General features: G+C 34.1%; 1 protein-coding gene across 5 annotated transcripts in view; it reads right to left on the bottom strand.

The window, feature by feature from the left end:
• Window positions 1–27,316, bottom strand: part of LOC109594134 (neural-cadherin) — a 391,736-nt gene that overhangs the window by 52,287 nt on the left and 312,133 nt on the right. For all 5 annotated transcript variants that reach the window (XM_049966121.1, XM_049966120.1, XM_049966123.1 and 2 more), the window contains exon 11: window positions 20,134–20,277. In XM_049966121.1, the coding sequence (XP_049822078.1) occupies window positions 20,134–20,277 (144 nt within the window). The remainder of the gene's footprint in view (window positions 1–20,133; window positions 20,278–27,316) is intronic.

Genomic DNA, 27,316 nt, shown 5'->3' with positions numbered 1-27,316 from the left:
CTGACCGTTAGAGACGTCGATGCGTGGAAACGGGAAAGGTGGACGTTTATTGCCGGCGAATAAATTCAGGCCAATAACATATGATGTAGATGTTTTGCAGGGGGAAGTTTATTTATATGGATTTCTTGTTGACAAAAAACCCGATTGGTTTTCCATGTTGAGAGGATGAAGTCGGTCATAAATATACTCAGTGACGCAGGAAATGGTGGTCAGGTTTCATTGATTTTTGGTGCACAGTTTGGAATAATAGTGAGTAGAAATTCAGATAAAAATATTGAATGATTCTATAGAAAGCACTTCAAATAGATTTTATTTCTTGTGTAAAACACTGGTTGTCAACTACGTGAGTGTTCTCAAAGGAATCTCGTACTTCCCAAAGGGAGTCTTGACATACAATTGTTCTTGGGGTCTTCCTGTACCTCTTGTACATCATTCACAATCTTCTCCTGATTAAGCTCTTCAATAATTCCAGACATTGAACACAAAAAAGTGAAATTTTTACTGATGAACTGTGTCTGCATTGTCTCCCTTCAAAATCTAATCATTGTATCCATCAAATTTTGTTACAGACCGTTATGTTATATTGTTATCGTCTTTGAAGTGCCCATTTTTAATTTAGATAAAACGGAACCGTAAAATTGCACTTATATCACGGCCAACGGGATAACATTAGCCGTGTCGAAAACAAAAAGTTGCCAATGCGTTTACGTCCCCACTTTATGGTTTTATAGTAATCTTTGCGATCCATAAAACCTGCCATAAAAGAGCTGGAGCATTTGTTTCATTCCACACAAACAAAAAACAACGAAGACTAAAACTTTTATTACGACCTCATTGGAATGTTAATGCTGTAAGTTTGTGGGGTATTAGCGGGGAATTTGCAATGAAAAATGTGTATTATTCACCACCGACAAGTTGAATTACCATCGCATTGTTCAGTAAAACTAATATAGGTAAGGAAATTTCCTTGCACAATATGTAAATACACATCAGTCACTTTTATTACAATGACAGTAATTTCATATTTCAGCGAACCCAAGAAAAATGAATAATCCACGACGATCAATCACGTTCCGCTAAGAAATGTCACTTTAATAACTTTTTTCGGCAACCCCCAGACCGTACGAGAATTCATCATGGAAACTGTACTTCCGCCGCCGAACAATAATAAATAAAATTTATTTGTTTGTTGTGCAACGTTTGAATTAATTAGTGTCTTTAATGGCCCCCCACAAATTAATTAGTAGGTCAATGAATACTGAATAACGTTTTAGTTTGGCTTAATAATTCAGAAAATTCAAATTAATAACACACACGTACGCGGGATGATGAAAATTTATATATAACGTCGGTTAACTTATTTATCCTCCGGGTGTTAATAGGACGCGTTAAATTTTAACGACGCCCCCACTCGCAGAAACTATGCCGCTTAACAGATTGATAATGGCACCATAAAACATCACAAGTTAGAAAAAAAAAAAATATACGACCGTTGTTCACCAAAGGTGTATTTCTTCGGGGAACGAAGCCCGGAATGGGGAAAGAATTGGCGATGATTAACTTCCTGCAGGACGTGAAAAAAAGAACTGGTTAACATTGTATTTTATGTTGATCCTTCCGATGCGTTTTATTTTTAAAAAGGTCGCAAACAATTGATCGTCGTCGTCTGGGAAAATTGAAAAAGTCCCCGCGTCTATTATGTGTAATCCGAGAGTCGGATAGTTAAGCTCTTTATACCGGCTCGAGATTGGCGGGTATTACCGTCTACTCTACTTTTTGGCACGAATAAAAACTGTTCCAGGCACTAATAACAACATTGACGGCTCCAAATATATTTTTACTAGTTAGGGCAAGTAAATTTGTGATGGAGTCGTTGTGTAAACTTAATGTGATTACGGCTGGTGCAGTGCGCTACTTTGTTGAATTTATACCGAAATTAACGAGGGAAATATCTTGAATTAATTGTTGTTCCTTAGTTCCCATTATAGGCTATATTCATTAATATCAGTTACAATACCCGGATGCTGGGTATTGATTTGTACCATTTCGGTGCAGAAATTCGCTTATTAACGGGGATCTTACATTGTTACAGTGCCGTTAATTGTCATTCAATATATTATGTTTGTGACACAAAACTAATTACACAAATGTTTTAGTAACAAAAATTTGTATGATAATGATTTACTCACAAAATGAAATATGTCGATCGTTAATAATTCTAATCTCGGAAAATATTAACATTCAAGCCATCGGATACCATTATAAAACGTGTTTAATATTAAGCAATTTATGTATTAAATTGATTGGACGAATTTATGGTTGATGGAATTTTGAACAATGGCAGTAATTTATTTTGATAGTGTAATATTATTGAAAGCGTTATACAATGCGAAATGGAGGGATTTTTGAAAAATACCATAATTGCCGGCGGGGATATTGTGTCATTTTACGAAGCTAAATCTATTTAACATATCAATTACAATATGTGCTTTTAACAATATAATATAGTCATAAATTTAAACGCTTAAATGCCATCGATACGTATGATTGTACCATATGACTATTATTAATTTTGCTAATTCAAATATGAACATTATGCGTGTTAACATCCATTTTGGTACATCATAGGGACATCAAAGACAAAGCTGATAAATATTATCATAACTTCAAATATAAAATGTGACAATTTTTAAATTGAAAACCATAATTATGAATCAAAATCAACAAGACCATAAATCAAACGTTAATTTATATTTAATCATAAAGCCAATTGAACGAACAAAAGCACTAAAGTCAATATTGAATCAATTTCCAATATATTAATACACAATCGGAGGTTTGTGATTTTATTTTTTAAGCAAATAAAAATGCGTAATTAATTTCAACCTGACACACTGAAATAAAAACATGGACATTAATAAATTTGAATCTAGCTCCTAAAATTAAGTTGGTAGACTCTTAAATACAATAGGAAATATGTGATTCTCTGCCATTTCACTTATATTTAATTATAAAATCAATTGAAGGAATTGAACAATAAAGTTAAAATTGAATCAATTTTTAATAAATTAATCAGTGGATTATAAACTTAATTTTTTAAATAAATAAAAATATGTAATTAGTTTTGTGTTGACTCATCGAAATAAAAATGAACTAGATATTAAAAAATTTAAATCCAGCACCTATAATTAAGTTGGTACTCTCTTAAATTCAGTGGGAAACTTGTGATTCCCCGCCAATTAATTTATCTTTAATTATAATACGAATTGAAAGAATTAAACAATAAAGTTAATACTGAATCAATTTTTAATAAATTAAATATACTGATTAAGTATTATCAGTGGTTTATAATTTTAATTTATTAAATTAATAAAAATATGTAATTAGTTTTGTCTTAACACACCGGAATAAAAATGAACTAGACGTTAATAAATTTGAATCCAGCGCATAAAATTAAGTTGGTACTCCCTTAGATTCAGTGGGAAACCTGTGATTCCCTGCCAATTAATTTATATTTAATAAAAAAGTATGTAATTTTTTAAACAAATAGAAATGTATAATTAATTTGGACCCCTCAACACTACCATAAATTTGAATACAACCCTTCCATTTAGGTTGGCAATAGTTGAAACAGAAAAGGAATAATTCCCCATATGTCACGTAGAAAATGTACAAGCAAATTAAGCTTTTTATTCTGACCAATCAAAAAACCACTCCGACATTATTTTATTGGCAATTATCCCGGGACTCTTTTACATGTATGAAAACAAGGACAATTTAAAATTCATGACCGGCGGTCCCGGCACAATTCCGGTCCGCACGCCATCCGTTCAAACGAATCGAAAATCCTTTTTTTTGACACTTTTTGTCCGCGGCCACCACCTTTCGTCCTTAATTATTTGGGAGCGGCCCGAAAATAAATTGAAAAGCCAAGGAACCAACAGATGTCGAACGTTGCACGAAAACAATTTCCAGGCTTAGGAAGAGTGGGTGGGTGATAAAAACGGCGCGTAGTGTACCCTACGTCGCGAAGAAAATTAAATGATAACATTATCGCAGGAGGGCTTTTAATGTTGTCGGTGCACACTGCTGGAAGTATCGCATCCAAATGAATAATTCATGCCGACAGCTTTTCCGCTGATTAATGTTGTTCTCATGGTAATGCCGACGTACGAGTGCAGTCCATAAAATACCGAAATTAAATATTAACGCAACCCCCATTGTTCCCGACTGTCGGACACAAGATTTTCTTGTACCAATGACGACGAAGTGGGCTTTTTTAAAACACACACAAAGATGATTAATGGCCCCGGTTTTGAGATGCTCGACCGAAAAACCGGACAGTTTACGTTGAGGGATTAAATATTAACCACAATACAGCCGGGGTAGTTTTGTGTCCGGCAGATTGTCGGTGTCTGGTTGATACAGTGCACGTTTGAACACGCAACGTGACAACAATGAACCAGTCACGTCAGTCCTGCAGGACTGAACACAATAAAAGCCAAGAACAATCCGGTCCAGATAATAGACAATGAAGGCTGACGTGCGAGCGTTTGACGTTGGCACATTCGCGATATTACGTTTCAAGAGAGGCTCGCGAGTCGAGTTCAAGTGCCGGCTAATTATTCGCTTAATATCGCCGTCGAATGCTACACCCGATGACGCTAATTGTGGTCACGTTTAAGGACAACAGACCCCATTTAAAATTAACCCCCGTGAAATTTGTCTCGGGGTGTTTTTCGGGTGGACAAACGAAACTGGGAAAAGTAGGTGAAGGAACGCATAACAACAAGGAATTAAACCGGTCGGAAGTGTTCATATATCGAAGTATTCATCCGGACGGATATAAACCAGTTTTCATGGGATCCGCCTTTTTCAGCTCGTCGCATAAAAAGTTTCGGCGAGTTCCCGGGACTGTTTGGCCAACAGTCAATGCGACAAAAAAGACCCACGGGCTGGGCCAAGGCAATCGAAAAACAACTGCAACTCATAAAAAGTAATTGCGATATTTGCGAAAGCTGGTGGCGTTGGGGAAGGAGGGAAAAAAACTCGGTTGCAACATCCGGTTTAAGCGGTCTAATATGATGCGTTCGTGTCCGTTTTACTTTATTTTTGTACCGGCCACCTTTTCGGTCTGAACATATTGGTTGGGTTTAGAATTTTTATGGGGGGACCTAGCCGAAATTTTCATAAGAGGGAAGGTCCTGGATGTTTATGACATTAAATGTGGGTTCGGGGACTCAAGTTTTTAAGGGTCGTCTACGTATGGAAATTATGCCTGATTTTTGCTAGTTTATGCTTATTTGATTTTTATAAAAACCTACCAAATTATTTAAGTCAATTTTCACACCTTAATTTATGTTTAAGTAGAAATATAAATAAAAATGGAACTAAAAAAGACTACATTTAAATATAATTTATATTGAATTAGAACTAGTCAAAATTCCTAAAAATCAGCTAATTTTTTTAAAAAATTCAGCCAATATTTGTAAATTTTTAAGTAAATTATAGAAATATTAGGGAAACTTTACATAGGATGACATAATTCTTAAAAAATTGGAAATATAAAAAATAGCTAATATTTTTAAATGTCTAAAAAAGTAATCTAAAAACATCCATTTTCATAGAAAAGTTAAAGTAATAAAAATTAGAAATTTTATTAAAAATTCAGCTAATATTTGTAAATTTTTAAGTATTTTATTTGATATTTGTTTCACAGAAAAAGTAAATTAATAAAAAGAAAAACTTAGGAATTCTCCTTAGGTTGACAAAATTCTTAAAAAATTAGAAATGTAAAAAAGCAGCTAATATTTTTATGTTAATTTTCTAGGAATTTCAACTAGAAAAAAATCAATTGTTTCACAGAAAAAATAAATTAATAAAAGTAAAAAATTATAAATTTTTCACAAGATGACAATATTCTTAAAAAAATGGAAATGTAAAAAAAACAGCTAATATTTTTAATTTTATAGAAAATTCAACTAAGAAAAATTCAATTTTCATAGAAAAAATAGTGTAATAAAAATGTGAAAAATAAAAATTGTATAGTTGCTCAAAATTCTTTAAAAATTAGTAAGTTTATTAAAAATTCAGCTAATATGTGTAAATTTTTAAGTAGATTACAAAAATTTTAAGTTTAAAAATTTCTTAAAAAATTAGAAATGTAAAAAACACTAAATATTTTTTAGAAAAATTCTTAGAAAAAATAAAAAAATATAAATGAGGAAACAAAAATTTTGTATAGTTTATCAAAATTCCTTAAAAATCAGAAATTTTATTAAAAATTCAGCTAATATTTCTCAATTTTTAAGTAAATTATAGAAATTTCAGATTTTATATAAGAATAATTTAATAAAATGAAAAATAATGTAAAAAGTATGTCAAAATTCTAAAAATTTTGACAATTTTTATAGAAAAAATCAAAAAAGTGAAAAATATATATTTTTTAAAGCACAAGCTTAAATTATTACAAATAATTCCTAAAAAATTAGAAATTTTACTAAAAATTCAATTGAAAATTGTCAACTTTTTTAGAAGAAATAAAAACATTAAAATTATGATTTTTCCAAAATTTCTAAAAAGAAATCAGCTAATATTTGTTCTTTTTTAAGTAAATATATAAATACGTTTAACATTCTGTTAAAATTTATCATTCCTTTTCAGAAAAAACATGATAATAAAAATGTAAAGGTTATAAATTCTGCAAAGTGTGTCAAAATATCTAAAAAATTCTGTACGATTTTAGTAATAATATATTAATAAAATTTATATAAAAATAATATTTAAATTTAAATTTAAAAATAAAAAGCTTCATAAATATGTAAATTGACACTTGCTAAAAAAGATCCCTTCAAATCTTTCAAGTGACGTAAAAAAATGACGAAAACATAAAGTAAGATTGGAACTCAATTGAATCAATAATTTTTAAATTTTACGCCGATTTTATTTTTACAAAATCCGAACAATTCAAGTATATTAAAACGACCGAAACCGTAATTTATCGAAGCCATATTTCACGCCAAAACCATACGAAATGATTAATGGACATTTATTAAATTTTTTATGAGCTGTAACAATAACAAAACTCCGTGTTGTTGTTAATTTAAAGGAGTCATTAATCATTTAAGATGTTCCGAATATAATTTAATACAAGGGGTCATCGTATTAGGGGGCGATTTATTTAATTTGATACTTTAAATGGTTATTAAGGTAAGTTAATTAATTGTTTCAGGTGCTCGTTAGGGAGCCATTGTTGTGAAGTTTTCCTTTCAATTCCAAGGCGATAATTGTAACAAGAATTAGACTCTTGCGCCGAAATCAAATCAGATTTGTTAATTTTTAATTAACCTTCACAGTCTTACAAAACGCCTAATCCTATTATATTGATGATTAAAACTTCTGCAACAAAACACAATCCAGTTCCACTTCCAACGACCTCGTTAATTCGTATAAATTAGCAGACTGGGTGCTATCAAATATTGTCGTATTAAAATATAATACATAGACCAGGATCCATATTTAACTCCACTGTCAACTGAATTAGACCGAATATCTCGGCTCGTATTGCAATGGAGGGGGCCTTTTCACTGTTCCACGTCTGAATTATGTCTGGATGGATTCCATTCGGCTGAAGTTATACGAAGTCATTAGGCTTAATTCTTGATGTCTCGGCCTCAAGTTTAACAATTAAACTGTGCATGTGCATGCCAAAGCCCGATTCAGTTGCAGTCTCGCAATTAATTGCATAAATTAATTGAATTTGTCGCGACACCCGCAATTACAATTATCGAACTCCCATCGACTTAAAAACTCTTCGAAGGGGACGCAGTAGAAAAAGATAATTCTGGAAATGCAAAATATGCGATTATCAATACTGGCTCTGCTGGGTTCTGTTGCGCAGGCATTCACCTCGAGACTAAGATACTCCGGATTCTTGCCACAATGAATCAAATTGTTCGATAAGGGGTAATTACTGCGTTATTCGGTGTTTGACTGGAAGAAAGGTGTGTTTAGGTTAATTCGGCCGACAAAAACCGACCGTCCGGTTCGTAATTGTTCGATTACTACTCCGCCGCACAGTGGGACTCAGCCCTAAATTTGTCGCATAATTAGTTTGCTTTAAAATATTTGTAATTTATGTCTAAATAATTTATTTTATTTTATCTACATTTATCTTTAATTTAATGTATCAAACCCCTTCATGAGTCATCATACTTTAAAGACGGCAAAAATTAGGTAAAACTTCTTGAACAATTTTTCCCTTAAAGGATTAAACATTTTCATATTAATAGATATTCTAATTTTGAGATTATATTACAAAAATTTGATGTCTATTCTATAAAATTATATATAATTTTTATTTATAAATTATTTTCTCCAGATCAGATTATTTATCTTTAATTTGATGCATTAAATTCTTCCATAAGTTACTTAGATGAGGAGTTATCATAATTTAAAGTCTATCAAAGTTGTGTAAAACTTTTTGTACTACTTTTTTCAAACATACCTCTACTTTTAAAGCTTATACATCTTTCAAGTTTATAGATATTCAAATTTTGAGACCAGATTACAAAAATTTGATGTCTTTTTATAAAATTATATATAATTTTTATTAATAAATTATTTTATCCGGATCAAGATATAAAGCAATCATTTATCCTTAATTTGATATATTAAATTCTTCCATAAGTTACTTAAATGAGAAGTTATATTTTAAAGTCTATCAAAGTTGTGTAAAACTTCTTGAACTACTTTTTTCAGACTTAACTTTAAAAGTTTATACATCTTTCAAGTTAATAGATATTCAAATTTTGAGACCAGACTTACACATATTATTGTGGTAAATAATATATAAAAAGATTTGTTACAAATATTTACATTATTTTGTTAAAATCAACAATTTTCAAATAATTTTTTTTGTTTCTTTCTTTAATAATAAAAATATACTCATTTGTTTTCTTCAATGTTCTAACAAAAATATTAATGAATAAATTTTTAATTAATTACTATATCTTTTTTTATATTAAATTTTTAATTTAATTTTTTGTCATTTGTATACATATTATGTACATATATTATAATGTTATACAAAAATAATACATAACATATTATGCAAAATTTATTACAGAAGAGTTATAGCTGCGAATATTTTACAACAGTAACAATAAACCATTTGAAAATGAACAACATACATAAACATTAAAATAACTTATTTGAACTTGCTTTGGAGCAATATTTTTGTGTCGTAATCCTCTAAAAGTATGAAAAGGCACGGGGTGTAACTACTACTTATAAATAATTATAATTCAGATACTCAAACTTTCCGTTTATGAGTTACCCAAAAGAGAAAAGAACGTGCAAACTCATAAAAATGTAATAAACCTGTATAAAACACTGCTAGTCGTTACGAGTGTAACAAAACATTCAAAAGTTATTAAAACTGAGTTGCGAACGATCCATAAAATATATGTTACATCAAAATTAATAGAGTATGAAGAAGTAAAACTGGAAATGTGCTAAACCAAAAAATAAAAAGTAGAAAGTCGCCATGAAAGTTTTACGCCCCCGTCTTCGATTCAACACCTCAATAATGATCAAAAAAAATTTCCACTTCAATTCAGTGTACATACGGATTAAAGACCCCCGAAGATTTCGAGAACCGGATTAATTATGCGGCGGACGGGACGTTTCGCGCCGTTTGTCCCATTTTTACGACCACATCCCCCAATAATTCATTACCCGAAATCACGAACAGAACACGGCCACGGAAAAAACCTGATCGGCATAATCAATGGGCGCGTGGATCCGTGCCAATGGGTAGAGTCCGGGATCCGGGTGTTATTTATGTAGGTTTTACCTTTGCACTTTTGTCCGTGGACGGTTTTTAATCTGCGGGTTGTTGCACCGCCGTAAATATCCATCGGAGGGAACCGACGGAGATAAATTAAAAAACGGGGAAAATAGTTATTTACGGCCCCCGTACCGATTATCTTGTGTCGGAATTAAAAAAATCGGGCCAAGAAAGGTGAAACGGACGAGTGCGGGAAGTTTTCAAGCTGATTTATATTTATTGCGCTTATTTCACGGACTGTTCCGGGATTGGATTGTGACCTGGGCACGCTGGGATGGCCTTAGCATTAAAGGGTTAAGAAAGTTATCCATATTTTGGTTGGGTAAATCAAATTTTTATTATATTGTGAGCCTTAAATCTAAATTAAAGAAAACAAATTGAAAATTTTTCAGGATCAAACAAAAAAATTGTTTTAAAAATTATTTTCAAATTTTATTTCATAAAATTTTAACTTAAATTAAAATCTTGGATGGTTTAAAAAGCATTTCTACTAAAAATAATTGACAGAAACCCTAAAAGCACCCTGAGCAATCAACAACCGACAAAATCCGGTAAACCGAATAACAAGCGAGGCATTTTCTTTCTGGTGTGTCAGAATTTTTACCCGGCCGTGTAATAAGTCTTATCGCGTTAATTATGGAATGTAAACATGTCGGAGATTACGGCATTAACCTCTTCAATTATTCAAATTAGATCTCTTCATTACGCGCTGATTGTGGCCGTTAAAAGTGCGCCTTCTTGCATAGCGTGTTCAGACCGTCACTCCCCGTTTTTTCTCACTCCCCCAACAATTTCCGTGGCCTTTCAACGACAACGACGACGTTCCGTCAGCACGTAAATACGTAATTGGGGGTGCGTTAATTGTGTCGAAAGTAAGACCTATTAAATATGCGCCGGTTAATTTCGTACCGACTTGCCCGACTTGCCGAATGTGTTTTCTTCCTCCCCCCAAACGCGCCGCTTGATTCGTTCGTTAATAATTCACGGGGCGGCGTACGGAGCGAGCCGGGGTCGTCCGATAATTATGCACGTCTCGGGGGCCGAAGTTGCGGTCCTCTGCGATCATCGTGATGCCGTTCCGGCTTGTTGGCGCTACGGGGACAAGGGCCCCTAATCAAATCTCTGTCCCGGGTAAACGTTTTTTCGGGCCCGACATCAAACACATTAATTGTAATACCATCCGCCGGAGGGGATAATTGAGGTTGTCAGAACAATTGATCGGAACGAGACGTTGGACCAGATGGAATTGTATCGGATAAAGGGGACGGGCAAGGCGCCCTCGTCTGTGTTTCGCCGCTAAGAAATTGGTTTTGCTGGTGGCGAGGCCCTGTTGAATTTAGATGACGGCGTGCGACCGACTTTGCGATGCAGTCCGTGTGCACGTCCGCAAATCCTCATCCGCCGGACCACATGTAAAGCAACCTGCGAGGTCTTTTTGTTGTACGGGTCGCTTGGGAACAAAAGCTCCATGTATTTTAAGTTATTAGGGGCCGCGTCGTGTCAACAACCTCCGGATTTGCATGAAATCAATCTTGAAATGAATATAAAGTTACTTAAAACAACGAGGCATCATAATACAGGTGATGCATCCTTTAATGGGATGAGTTAGCGAAGCTAGAAGTAAACACGTTAAAGGAGAATGACATATATTAAGTGTCAGTAACCTACATATTTACATGAAATCAATCTTGAACCAAATATAAAATTGTTTAAAACAATTTAGCTTAAAATTATAGCTCATATAACTTCTATTGAGATGAATTAAGCAAATCTGTAAGACGACGAAGTGGTCATGTCAATGACTTTCATATTTACACGAAATCAATCTTGAAACGCATATAAAATTATTTAAAACAAGCATCAAATTACAGGTGACGCAGCTTTCAATGGGATGAGTTAGCTAAGCTAGAAGTGAACCCGTTATGGGAGAACAACCTATTTTAAGTGTTAGGAACCTACTTCTTTACATAAAATCAATCTTGACACAACTATAAAATTATTTAAAACAATGAAGCATCAACTTTTATTGAGATGAATTAAGTAAATCTGTAAGACGACGAGGGAGTCATGTTAATAATTTTCATATTTACATGAAATCAATCTTGAAACACATATAAAATTACATCAAACAATGAAGTAGTTGCAAATCATAGTTCGTACAGCTTTTAATGAGAGGAGTTAGGCAAGGCCAAAAGTGAAGACGTTAAGAGAGAATAAATTTCGGAATTAATAGTTTAAATCTTTCAGTAAATAGACACCTCCAATTAAAACTTTCCGCCCCAATTAAGTTTCACCAGCAATAATTGGGCGAATTCCTCCCGATCCCATAAATTACGTCGTACAACACTCCATTTCATTAAATCCGCAGATCGCATTTTTCCCCGACTCATATAGTAAATAACAAATTTGCCCGTGTAGCCGAAACAGTGTATTATATGTTGTGTTGAGGTACCAGAAAATATTACACGCCTGATAAGATTGCACAAAGGATGTAAAGGAATAGCTTCAGGTGATGAAACACAACGGGGCTTTTTCCCCCGACCTGTCCGGGATGAAACGGATCATTTTGGATGAGCAACCGTAAATTCGTTGAATTATAAATCCGTTTGCCGGTAATCGATTAATTTCCCACTTGGAACTGCATCTCAGGAGCATTATATCGAACTAAGCCGCGTTGTAAATCAGAATAAGCTTATCAGCAGTACATATTCGTGATATATCATGTTCTAAGCGGATTGATAAGCAAAGTGGACGGTTAGTTTGTAATTTGGCGAACTTGGCTTGATAGTGTAATTACTCCCTGAATATATTGCACCAAGGCATTAGGGCCATATCCTTATTGTAGTCGAGGATTTTCGTCTAACCGTAGTTTGGTGTAGCTCTGTGTATTGACAATCGACCCCTGTTTTGGTCGTGAAACAACCCAATTATGGCGTTAACTCCGTGTTCATTTTTTGTCTGGATCAATTGATACTCTAATTTGATTATCTGTGTGCATGGTTGATTGGATGTGGGTCACCGAATTGAATTGTAAGTTAGTTGCCCCATAATGCCAGCCATTTATTCCAATAACCGGTCCATATCGAGAGGACTGGATTGAATAAAAGCCCGTGCAAACTTCTCAACATCTCTTAAGTCTCGCCACCATTAGTTAACACGGATAACAAGTAGTCGACAGACTGGGGAGGTTTTAAGCACCCTAATTAATTCAATAGGCAAGTTGGCGAATGATACGGTTTGACGGACAAACAATTAGTCGACATCCGGGTCTTGGTGACGATTAAGTCTCTAGTTAATGGTGTTTTTGTTCAACCATGTCGTGATGACCAGACACGACTAGACTTCCAAGCCTCCATCCACATCATCCATGACTGTATTGATTCTGGGCACGTGTGCGTTGTTTTAGCAGGCACAAATCATTGGAGCCATCAAACTGATTTACTGGTATACTTAACTGAGCGAGACAGATCATCGAAATAAAAGTTTAGTGCTGCAGTTTTGCTTATTTGTCAATCTGCGAATTACAACTTCGTGATATACCGCCTTCCAATTCCGTGATTTTACGAGTCCCGTAGTTAACTGCCGGGACGTTAAGCTCGCGATTGTAATGGAGGTTGTGCTGTAAACTATATAATTTATGGCTTAAATTAAAGAAATGACCGTGTTCAGTTAAATTGTAAATGGGGGCCCAACTTAAAATCAACAGGATCAACGCCGGGGGAACACGTGCTTTATCCACCGAAGTCGTCGCCGTTCAATTTCGCATTGGCACATATTAATTTCGTTAGGACAACAAAAGAGGCTCGGCAAATGCAATTTCAATTATTATCGTGTTTATACTAAGCGCAAAACTAATATTATTACGCAGATGAAGTAAGCGTCGACTGTGATCTTCACACACATCCAGACGTGCTTCCGGTTTCCGTTCGAATGTGTTCCATTTGCCAAAGGGACCGCGGAAATTGATAATGTTAATTAACGATTCACTCTTTTGTGCCCACGTTCGTGTGGTTTGAGCCGTTTAATGCTTCGACATACCACGAGGCTTTAACTGGTGGAACACTCTTTAATTCTCTGTAACGTTAGTTGGAAATTGTTAAGTGGAAAGTTGTTCAATAAATATATATATTGTCTACTATTACATTAACATTGTTCTTCCTTTCAGTTAGTTGTTACCACATGATTATTGGATTAATCTACTAAACCTGCTGTATTTAATGCTTCTGCACACCACGTTAATGGACTGTTGATGTCTAAATCTCTAAGAAGGTGCTTGGAAAAAATTATTCTACCTTCATTTTTTATCTAGAGGTAACTATCTGGTTTTTTACTGCTTCTTTCCAATCAATAAGTACGACGACTAACGAATAAATTCTAATTGACAAAACCTGCTCGTTTCAATCCGCCGTTGCGTCGCAATTATAAAAATTCAACGTGATCCTCGTCCCGCCAATGAACTGTGAAATAGGATCGAATAAATCTGGCCGTCGGTAATTGAAACCTTTTTCATTTGCCATCCGGGCAAAGCGACCGCGTGAGCCTCCGAAGGCGCGTCACTTATGCACGTAAAATATTGTGCCATCTGTAACACTATCTGACCGTCCGCAGAAAACCTCAGAGAAAAAAATAATCAATTGCAAAACGCAAAAGAATAAAAAACGATGAAGACACCCCGGCGTTGGTGGAGTTATGGGTTCAAGATTGTGGTCGAGAGCGACCATAAACCTGGCATTATTAGGGCCATCGATTCAACTCCGGCACCGTCGGCCGTAAATCAACCTCGCCTTCGCTACGCTTGTTATGATTTTGAGAGGAGTCACACCCCGGGATTTTGGGCTGAACCGGAGGGGTAACACGATCCTTATCTTTTTGAGGGGCGTAATAATTTTAATAATGTGTTGTGTAAGATAATCTCCGCTTTTTATGTTTCAATTTGGGGGTCGTCCCTCATTTCTTATTTTATGCCGGAACGTTATGTTGGTGGTGTTTAAAGTGCGTAGGTGAGATGGGGTCCAATTTAATATTTAGTGTACAAGATGAAATTAATTAAGCCAAATTACTAGACGTTTTTATGATGATATACTCAGAGGTCCAATTTTATTAAAATTTAGCCTGTACACTTGTGCGTACTAAGACAATAAATGACTAAATGAACAAGGTTATTTTTCTTTTGTTTTAATCATCTAAGTGAGTTAATTGAGAGCGAATTATTGTCTTAAAAAAGTTGCATCAGTTCATTTATGGAATTGCAATGCAATTAGTTGTACTTGAATCAAAGAACTGTCTGAAATTGTAGCAGGGGCCTAGACTAAAGATAGTCGTTAGTGACGTACATAAAGTTCAGGAACACGTCAGAGACAAAAGTGTGTCTGGATCCTTTTTTAGAACCACATAATTCCTTTGTGACCATTCGTGCAATTGAGAATCAATAATTTACAGAAGAAAGAAGACTATTCGAGGTGTTGTCCCTTGAATCAGGTCTTCTAGACTTTTTTCTTATGGTCCTTAATCCTTCTTCTCTCACTGCAACATTATAATATTTACTGTACAAGAAGAAATTAATTAAGGCAAATTACTAGATTTTTTATGATGATATACTGAGATGTCCAATTTTATTAAAATTTGGCCTGACAAAAAACTACTAAATGAAGAAGGTTATTTTCCTTTTGTTTTAATCATCTAAGTGAGTTAATAGAAAGCGAATTATTTTCTTAAAAGAGTTGCATCAGTTCATTTACGGAATTTGCCAATTAGTTAAACTTGAATCGAAGAACTGTCTGGAATTGAAGCAGGGGCCTAGACTGAAGATAGTAGTTAGCGACGTACAGGAAGCTCAGGATATCGGAGACAAAAGTGTGTCAAGACCCCCTTTTAGAACCACATAATTCCTTTGTGACCATTCGTGCCACTGAAAATCAATGATTTACTGAAGAAAGAAGACTATTCAAGATGTTTTCCATAGAATTAGATCTCCTGGCCTTATTTATTATCGTCCTTAAACCTTCTTCTCGCACTACAACATCATAGTTAAAGATTGCAATGGTTTAGAGGACGAGTGGTTTAGGGGGAGCAAAATCCATTTTTTTTTTTGGAGTCCAAACGATTATTAGTTTAATAAAAATAATACTGATCAATAATTCAAAGTTTCATATACTACCCTCAGTGTTCACAAAGAATCAATAAAATCTGACCACTGCATTTATGCGTTCCAGTTTCTACGTCACCGTCGATAAATTAAGAATTTAAGACACGTCCGAACATACGAGAATATAAAAAGCGTATGTTGAAAATCCCGAATTCAGGGCCTTTAATGGTCGGTATGTCATGTGCGGGACCGGGAGAACGGAACGAAAAACGGAACAAATATAAATTCCCATTATATTATTGTAGAAACAAACGAATCCATAAATATTTTATAAACGCCGTTGCATATGTGCGGCGTACTGCGGATCCGGCTTGTCGAATATACATTCGTATATATATATTTATTTTTTAATTTTATTTGCGTGGCCGTACATTAAATTTTGAAATGGTGCAGGTACACAATGCGCGGCGGCCATTGTTTAATTGTGATATATCATTTCGTGAAATTTAATTTTCCCCCTTTAATTCGAGGCGGCGCGTTTTTAAATGATGCTTGTGGCGGTGTCGAGATAATGCGTGCTTTCATTCCTGCATCCATTTTTAGTTCGTTTTTGTGTTGAAAAGTGGTTGTGTTAAAATCACCATTGTACCGGGGCAATTAAATGGGACGCTAAGCAGTTAAAATTGGGAATGCACCAGTTGGTAGTTGAGGGCAATTATGCATTAATAATTAAAGAATCTTGAAACGAGTCCGGTTTTTATAACGTTCTGTGGGAGTGACAGATCTGATTTTGTTCCAGAATAACGATTTTGTTTTTTATTCGTTCTCCGTTTCGTTCCGAATCTATTTCAACAGTAAATTTAAAAGTCCAGAAGCATTTAGATGTAAAATTTTATGGATGCACTAACGACGTTTTCATAGTTAATTTGTTTGGCTCTTGGATCCTAGTTGAAAACTTATTGTGCCGCCATGAGAAAAATGTTACTGGATTTGCATTAAAACTCGAACTTATTTCCCAATTAGCCATGAACAAATTCAAATTACCTGCCTCCAACTTGTTATACGAACATTAATAGCAAACTAAAGCGGAGCTCCAGATTTGTCATATAAACTAAATCCGTCCCCAGTAAATAAACGTGGACATAAAACATCATCTGGAAACTCCCACGTATATTTAATGTAAACCTACATAAGCAACCCATATATTTTTAACAAGACCAGGTTTTATATGTCCCGTACAAACTCTTCCGTAATGAACACACGTAATGAATTTTATTTATTTATAGATCCTCCCCATCATTAAAACTTACAGACGAACCCATTGTTGTGTTCTTATCATTTAAATGATTTTCAGTACGCTGGAACTTTCATTAGCACGGCCGACTTTCCTTTTTGTTTGTTTTATTCGGTTTTAATTTATTTTCAGTCGATTCTTAACATTAATCATAAGGAATCGATCTTCTTTGCGTCTCCACCCGCAAATTTAAATTAAAAATTCCTTTTCTGAAAGTACGTGTGATTAAAGAAAGTTGGGGAAGTTAATGATTACATTTTGACCCATTTCGTACGTTTAGTAGATGCACATAATCAGATATAAATTTGGTCATTAATAATCAAATATATTAGGTACTAGTTCTTGATTTATTTTAGCAAATTTTCATATTTTACTTTAATATTTTTGTGTTAAACTGTAAATATTATTTGAAAGATGTTTTACCCAAGAACAATAGAAAGATCTAACTATGCCATTTATTTTGTATTGGGTTCAAGTGCTACAATTCCTGAAAAAATGCATAGGGCAATAGAAGGGGCACATGAGTATTGACATTAAGCTTGGAAAAGATGCTGTAAGCCACAGAATATTAAAGGTAGTCCTAAAATTTGTACCAATGAAGTGTTTAAACTACATCTCGAGCAAAATCCTGGTGTAATATGTTTTGAAATATACCAACCATTAAATTGTGATGAATTAACCATTATAAAGAGGCCCCATGCAATAAATTTGATCAAAAATTTGCACAAATGAGTACTACATATATTAAGTGAGGATAACAAAGTTAAGCTTTTGGTAATTGCCAATTCTCTCCTTGCACGCAACGCAAATGAACCTTTTATTAATTGTTTTATTACATGTGATGAAAAATGGGTCGATAGTGACAATTTTCAAAGGTTTGGCAATGGATTAAAGCTGGTAAAGCTGATGGAATAGTTCTTAAAACAAGTTTTAACCCAAGACAACTTTTAATGGCCATATGGTGGAGAGCCAGTAGAATTATCATATTGTCTGTCTACCAGGAGGTCAAACAATCAAAGAAGCTTCTTACTGCCAGAAAATGAGCGGTTCTTGAGAAACTTACTCAAAAGTTAGATTAGTCAATTGAAAAGACCTTCAACTTCTTCATGTGAAAGTTCGACCACAAGTTACATTAGAAATTTTAAAGAAGCTTCAGTTGGGAAGTTCTATCTACTTCACCATGTAGTCCTGATGTTTCTCTATGTGATTATCATTTATTTTCGTCATTGTGCAATTTTCTACATAATAAACAGTCTAATTATGAAGACGTGATTCCTTCTTCAATTCCAAGAACCCAGAATTTATTTTCTTAGGACATGGATTTTCTTGAAGAATGAAGAAATTAATAAATTGTTGATATAATAGTGATTATTAGGTTGAATAAAAAATATTTTAAAGAAAGTTGTGTTGCTTTAAAATTAAACGTTAAAATATTTTTTGTAGCTTAGGGAGCCATCAAAAGTTTATAAAACCCAGTATTTTACACAGTGAAGCTGAAATTTGGAAACTTCTACAAAATCACAGTTGTGTGTAACTGGCTGTAAAATTGTCAATTTTTGTTGCAAACTCCCATAAGAATCCCAAATAATGAAAGTTTAATGGTCGAAATAATACGCACTATTTGAGGACAGTAAAAAGCCTCCCCCAAGACGTAAAAATAAAATTTTGTGAGTGCCATTCGCAGATAAGGGATTAATGGTTTAATAAGCTTTTGTTGTCCAACATCGAAACGAAAGAAACTGGAGCATTTCGTACAATGTATTCATCCTGTTGGAGGGAGCGAAAAATTAATTTTACGAAAAAGTGCTTTTAATTGCAGAAATTTATTAAGCTCTTAAAATGGCCGGTAAGTAATTCCCCGGTAAAGAATCGTTCTGGTGTATTTTTTCCCTTGAATAAATTAGAAAGGATTATCTTCTGAAAAGCTAGTACTTTAAGTGTAACACGGCTAAAAGAAAGTTATTCAGGTCTGTAGCTAATTAAGTGTGTAGCTTAAAGGTTTCAGCCGTTTAAAACTACCTAACTAATTTGCTAATTAAAATTGTACAAATGTTAGGAAACGGGGATCGGCTTTTACGTATTAAGTTGGTATTATTTTTACTTAATGTGCATTCCGTACGAGATAAACCAGTTCTGAAACGTAACACAAACTCAGTTAGATGTTTCCTTACGTTCGTATGATTAACAATAATCACCAAAACCACGTCAAACATCAAAATAAAACAAATGTTTCAGCTAATTGCATTTATACCTGGAAATGGAAGTCCCAGCAGTTAAAAATAAAACTAAAACCGGATAAATTCCCATCTAGTGTCTTCCGGGTCGGAATTATGGAACTTTTTGCAGTCGCATACGAATTAACCCCGGATTATCGTCCCGGATCTAGAAAAACTAGTTATGCAGCCAATTAACCGTGCGGCAAAAATACCAGATTAAAAATATGTAGATTTAATCCATTGTGCACGGGACGGAGTTTAAAATTAGTTTTATCAACAAATTAGATGCTCCCCCCACCCAGCTACCACCTAGAAGAAGCCGAACAATGAAAAGTTTCAGGGCATTCGAGTCGTTATTAATAAAACTTCGAGTGTGGTTTATTCGATGAGCAAGCTGCTTTGAACTACTACATAATTAAGTTGTATTCATTGCCGATGCTCCGAGATAATATGTTAAATTTTAACTTGATTCACTATTTACTTTCCACCCCCCGGAAACTTCCTAATCCGGGCAAGCTCATTAACCGAATGCTGATAAACTTCTTTAAACACTAATTGCAAGTGCTCCGGCATTTTTAAAACGTCTGGCTTAAGGAAATAATATAAATAGGGAACTATAAAAGGGGATTTTAAAATTATTGCATCGTTAGATGCGCTCGTTAAAATCCGGGTCTAAGCTAAAACTTACATTCATCGTGATCTTTGGCGGTGACAGTGAGAACGGTGTGTTGAATGTCTTCATTTTCGTCCACTTCAGCCTCGTAAAGAGCTTTGTCAAAATAAGGAGGATTGTCATTCTTATCAGCGATTCCAATTCGAATAAATTTGGTCACTGAAACACACAGAAAAAAAAGTAATTAGTATATGTACATGGGTAAGTTTGCGTTCACACTTATTGACGTAGTTTATGAGTGTGTTGGCAAGTTCGGGAGAATTCAAACAAACAGGATCGTGTACCGAGCCCCGGGAAGTTTCTCGCAAGTTGTTTTCTGCTGTGCACACGCTAAAATAATTAACTTAGTTTTGTGTAATGTGTGGGTGAATGCGCGTGCTTTTTGTCGGTGAAAAAACTGGGTGATATAAAATTAAAATCAAGAAATGGGGAACGACGAGCACCCTTTCACGAACGCTAAATATTTATCAGTGTCTTCGGAAGGGCATAACAAGTGCTGGTGCGCTTGTTTACTTGCTTTGTTGGCAATTTGACCCGGAAGTAAAGTGCGGCATCGGAAATAACCGTAATAACGATAAAAATGTAATGAAATTTACGAGCGACGTCGGGCCCCCTGAATAGTTAACATAAACATAAATAGAGTTCCCAGGACCTGCAGGGCGAATTGTTGACAAAGAACCGAGACATTGTGATTATCGTAAAATTTTATGAATTGCCTCCTAATTATGTGGTATTGCTGAAAATATTTTTTATTCATTCGACAATGGAAGCTATTTTTGTAACTGGCTAAGCCATTTTACAAATGTACATTCACTAATTTTCAATACGTAGTATTTAAATAGAAACTGGGGGCATTCACCATTTTTCTAACTGCTGTCCTAAATATGTAGACAATATATAATTATAATGAATCAACAAATTTTGTTACTGACGTGTAGTATTTTAAGTAAGTATTTTAATTGGATAATTTTAAAAATATTTTAGTACATGAAATTATCTTTAAAAATAAACCATTCACCATTTTATGAACGTTGTACATTCACCATTTTTTAAGAAATTATTCAGCAGTCACCATTTTAACAGGTATCTGGTGCCTTCACCATTTTTCTAAACAAACTAAATATTTCAAGCCTATTTTAAATAAGTCATATCTTCATGTGCAAGTATTTGCACAGGATATTCGATAATATAATAGGCTGAAGTATTTAAGTATTTGAACCAAAATATTTTGCTCCTGACGTGTAGTAAGTATTTGAATTGGACTGAAAATTTAAAGAATATCTTAGTACATGAAATTGTCTATATAAATAAACCATTCACCACTTTATGAACGTTGTACATTCACCATTTTTTAAGAAAATATTCAGCAGTCACTATTTTAGCAGATACCTGGAGCATTTATCATTTTTCTAAGCTAATTAAATATTTCAAGCCTATTTTAAATAAGTCATATCTAAGTATTTGAATCAAGATATTTTGCTGCTGACGTGTAGTAAGTATTTAAATTGGATTAAAAATTTAAAAAATATCTTAGTACATGAAATTATCTTTAAAGATAAGTCATTCACCACTTTATAAACGTTGTACATTCACCATTGTTTAAGAAAATATTCAGCAGTCATTGTTTTAACAGATACCTGGAACATTCACCATTTTTCTAAGCTAATTAAATATTTCAAGCCTATTTTAAATAAGTCATATCTTTATGTGCAAGTATTTGCACAGAATATTCAATAACGCAATAGGCTGAATTATTTTAGTATATGAACCATGATATTTTGCTCCTGACGTTTACTAAGTATTTTAATTGGACTGAAAATTTAAAAAATATCTCAGTGCATAAAAGTATCTTTATAAATAAACCATTCACCACTTTATAAACATTGTACATTCATCATTTTTTAAGAAAATATTCGGCAGTCACTATTTTAACAGGTACCTAGAGCATTCACCACTTTTCTAAGCTGATTAAATATTTCTGCCTATTTCAAATAAGTCATATCTTTATATGCAAGTATTTGCACAGAATATTCGATAACGTAATAGGCTGAAGTATTTAATTATTTGAACCAAGATATTTTGCTCATGACGTGTAGTAATTATTTTGGATTAATTGGACTGAAAATTTAAAAAATATCTTAGTACATGAAATTGTCTATATAAATAAACCATTCACCACTTTATGAACGTTGTACATTCACCATTTTTTAAGAAATTATTCAGCAGTCATCATTTTAACAGGTATCTAGTGCCTTCACCATTTTTCTAAACAAACTAAATATTTCAAGCCTATTTTAAATAAATCATATCTTCATGTGCAAGTATTTGCACAGGATATTCGATAATATAATAGGCTGAAGTATTTAAGTATTTGAACCAAAATATTTTGCTCCTGACGTGTAGTAAGTATTTGAATTGGACTGAAAATTTAAAAAATATCTTGAAATTGTAGATGAAATTGTCTTTAAAATTAAACCATTTACCACTTTATAAACGTTGTACATTCACCATTTTCGAAGAAAATATTTGGCATTCACTATTTTAACAAATACGTTGAGCATTCACCATTTTTCTAAGCTGACTAAATATGTCAAGCCTATTTTAAATAAGTCATATCTTTATGTAAAAATATTTGCACAGAATATTCGATAACGTAATTAGCTGATATCTGGAGCAGTCACCAGTGCAATTATTTGCACAGAATATGCAATAAAGTAATATGCAGAAATATTCATTCACCATTTTTTAAGAAGACATTCGAGAAGAGATACCTTGAGCATTCAAAATTTTTAGAAAGATATTCAACAGTCACAGTTTAAACAGGTACTTGTAGCAAAATTTGCTGTAATATTTCAGGCCCTCTTAAATAAGTCATATCCTTACGCGCAAATATTTGCCCAAGACATTCGATAATGTAATATACTGAAGTGTTTACTTGTTAGAATCAACACACTTTGTATTTTGGCGTGTAGGAAGCGTCGAACAAAGTTCGAAACTTTTTTAATATTGTCGCACGTTTCATTAAACAAAAACCCGATAAATTTGGTTTCCGAGTTGCTCATTGCTTTCGGGCACGGCAGCTTGTTTGGCCGGCTAAATATTGGATGAAGCCGGCGTTTCATTACATCAACTTAAGTGCCGCCTCCACATATTATACTCTTATATCGTCCCATCTAGTCGGCGAGCGAGACGATGTTATTACATAAACTGTTGATTGTTTCTAAATCATAAACCGGCCAAGCTGGCGGAAAAAGTTGCCCCGGCTCCCTACGCCGGTTCGTGTTTTGCATTGATATTTACGGTTTCTTATTTTCGGGGTTAACCGGAATGTGAACAATCGTTTAAACATGGAAGAGCCGGCCGGGCGAGATACGGGGGAAACGGCTGCGGACGGTCGGATAAGGAGGCGGGCCCTCGAAAATAATTACACCCCTGACGGATATATTGTTCGTCAATAATACGGAATTATATTCTCCGGGCCCGCGGAAATTTTAACTTACGGCCCTTTGTCTGGCGGTACGTGGGACGCGAAAGTTAATTTATTTCGCTAGTGTGTTGTGTGCGAGTGCAAAATCATTGGATAGTGACAGAACAAATATTAGCATCATGGAAGAACTCAATTATCGATGTCGGGCTTTGTATGCGGCCGTGTCCACACAAATTTTCGTCGCGCTCCAATTAAAACTAAAACAATCGCGTGTGGAAAAAAGTAATTATGGTTTTTCGTCCTTGAAATAGGGCCGGCAATCGCCTCGAACTTACGCAGCAATTTAGTTTATGTAGAACGGACCGGTGAAAGGAAATTAAAACCACTGAAAGAGACCAATTTATTTATGTCAGACCAATAAATTTAAACGTGGGACGTGTGCTTTAACGAAAATTAATTAGCCCGCCTCGAACTTCGGTTCCGAAATGTTAATAAAACCGTGGACACTGATCAATTAAGTTTATAGCAAGGCTGCACGGGGAGTTTCGAGGTTAATTGATAATTTATCATTGAAAGATAATGTTCGAATATTATGATTTACTAGTAGCTACTTGTAGCTTTCCAATTAAGACGCTAATCTGTTCTCGGATGGCGGTATGAATTTAATTGACCGAAATTATAACGACGATTATTACATCAATATTATGGGGACGAATATCGGACAAAGGGGAGGCGTAAATCGTTCGAAAATAATTTCCTTGTTTAAAATTCCATTTCACGGTTTCCTCTTTCAGGATTGTTAATTAGGTTTTACTTTTCCAAGTGGGGCGACTACATCGATGTTTCACACGTTTTACATTCTCTCAAACAAAATATTAAGCACCGGAAAAAGTAATTAAGGTTAATATTATTACTTCACATTTTTGTCTGACACTGACTGAAACTATTTGAGTGCTCTTTCTAATTAGGCTATTTAATTTTTTCCTACATTGTATTTAAAACATTTTTTGGGTTAAAATTGGTGTATCCAAGTTCAAAAATCAATTTAAAGCTTAAAACGACGTCATATACACAATGCTTTTGGGGAATATGTTGAAAGTGGTAAAGTTTAAAGATTTTGGTCACGATTTTTAAAAGTGGCGATGAAGTCATTGAAAATGAACAGCGTCAAAGTCATTCTGAAACTTTATTCATTGAAGAAATTAAGTAATATCTGATGTCAAATCATCGAGACCTTAATCAAGAAGTAGCATCTTTTGTTAATAAAAAAGGCATTCTGCCTCTTGAAGTTTCAAGATTTTAGTCACGATGAAGAAATTAAATAATGTCTGATGCCAAATCCTAAATCAATATGCTTCTCGAGACCTTATTCAAAAAGTAACTTCTTTTATGAATAGAAAAGGCATTCTGAGTCTTCACGAAGAAGCAAGGCTATAGGTCTAATTGTACTCTTAAAAGAAGCTTCAAAGTTCTGATATTCCAGACTTGTATTCAAAGCTGAGGTTCTTCAGTTCCTAAAATTTGTTTGTAGAAGGTTTGATGCTTAATTAGTTAACTGATGTTAAAGAAAGTTATATTATTTTGAAGCTAATATAAAAGAGGTAAATTACTTTCTATTTACATGTATCAAATATTTTCATAAACAATAATTAACGTTCACATATAATTTTTTTTAAATTTGACCTAAATACTTTTTTGCGAGATAAATCTGCTTAGCCCCAATTAACAATATCACACACTCTAACGCTTGTTCCGGGCACATTGCGAAACGGGATGCAAATTAAATGAAGATAGTTGCATTTTTAACGTAATCCCCACAACAGTTCTTTATGCACGTCGTCCGTGTAATTATGCGGTAATCTCCTTTTGTATACGCATTATGTTTTATGCAGATTATGTAAAAACTTAGCTGGATGCAACACACACACACATGTGCATAAATTCCGGAGCCGCAAAATAAAACACGCCGCCGCCGAATAATAAGTCTTCCCCGCTAACTGACCCGAAACCGGGGGTAATTTAAAGTTACAAATGGCCAGTTTATCGGGGCCGAAATTTTCGACGTTAAGAAACGAAAACCTGGCATCGGATGGTGCACTAAATTTACCCTTGCGGTTTTCTAAACAGCATCCCCCGGTTTCGGTACGCGGGCCGGCTTGATCATATGTGAAGCGGATAATTAAAATAGATCGTCGACTGTTTGACCGACGACGGTAAATCGAATGAGTCGCCCGATGGCCGGAAATATAATAATAAAACCGCAAACTGCGCCGCAACTCATTAAATTTTACGATTGGCTCGTCCGCACGAAACCACCCCTCTGAGGGGTGGACGAACGGTCGTTTATAATTATCATTTTTTATGTACGGTTTTTATGGGTTGGCCATTTTAAATTGGAGATGTCATTTTAAATTCGGTTTTATTACACCCCCGGTCACGGGGTTAAATAAATAATTATGTGTTTTGCATGCGTAATGGGTGGGAGGAAATAAAATTTTTGTCGTTAAATGCTTTGAATAGGGTATTAATTACCTGCACATGCGCCCTTTCTATTCATTAAACAGTGGCGCATGCGCCATTTCTATTCTTAAATAATGGCGCATGTGCCATTTCCATAAACATTGGCGCATGCGCCATTTCTCTCATCAGCGACGCATCCACCATTTTTCAAACAACTGCGACGCATTCGCTATTTCCTTGAATAATTTTAATTGACACTGTGGTACTTGAGATATTTTAATTTTTAATGCTTGAAGAAAATTAAAATAAACATTAAAACATAATATTTATTCAAACAACCTTTTTTTTTAATTTGAGAGTTCTGTATTTTCTTCATGAGAAACTTTAAAGATCATCAGGAGGAGGCAGATTATTAATCTTGATATTATACTTTGTTTTATATTAATTAACCTTAATAAATTGTAATTATGTTACATTCTAATATATTCTAGATAGGGAATGATGTGTTGTGTTCAGCTTAAAAATGTTTATTAAATAATTTATTTATAAATAATTGTATTTATTAAAATATTATTTATATTTTTAATTCAAATTCAATGTAAATTAAGTGGACATCAATTTATGTGTAATAAACTAAAAGGCTTCATTAATTAAAATATTTTATTACAACATGTAATAAAATATTGCAAGTAATTTGAATTTTACAGCTGCATAAGTAAAACAAAACCATTTATAACCCGACACCTAAATTGTTAATAAACTGTCGTCAAAAACACCAACTAATTAAAGACCGTCGTTTTAAGTTATTTTAATAGGGAAAAGATGAAATTTAATAAACTGCATTAACGCCAGTCTATAGAGATCAAGTGTGCATATTTACGGGCCTTTTATTAAATTAATAACACCAAGTTTTCTATGACAAGCTGATTTAGTTTTGTTATAAGCCGTTTTCGGAAAGTTCGGCGTTCGCCTAAATAATTTCAAGTTCTCTCGCGAACTTTTCAACGTGCTTGCCATTTCGCCGGGAATTAGAAGTTTTAGGTAACGTATGCCTGCACTCCCGCGCTTTTAATGCGTGCATCCTTTATTATTAAATGGATGTATTCAACACATAAATCTGATAGCGCGACGGCTTTTTGTTCGATCTGACAGACCCCCCGGCAAAGACGCGGGTGGAAAAAAAAATGTCTGAAGCGTTAGTTACTTTAGTTTCGATTCCGCACGTCATTCATCACCGGACGAATTCGAAGTTCTTTCATTCAGTCGAACACCCCAATTCATCATTCTCTTTTCGACGACGTTTTGTTTATA

This window comes from Aethina tumida, chromosome 4 (assembly GCF_024364675.1).
Source record: "Aethina tumida isolate Nest 87 chromosome 4, icAetTumi1.1, whole genome shotgun sequence".
Classification (NCBI taxonomy): domain Eukaryota; kingdom Metazoa; phylum Arthropoda; class Insecta; order Coleoptera; family Nitidulidae; genus Aethina; species Aethina tumida.
The sequence above is the reverse complement of the archived record's forward strand: the minus strand, read 5'-3'. Positions and strand labels throughout refer to the sequence as shown.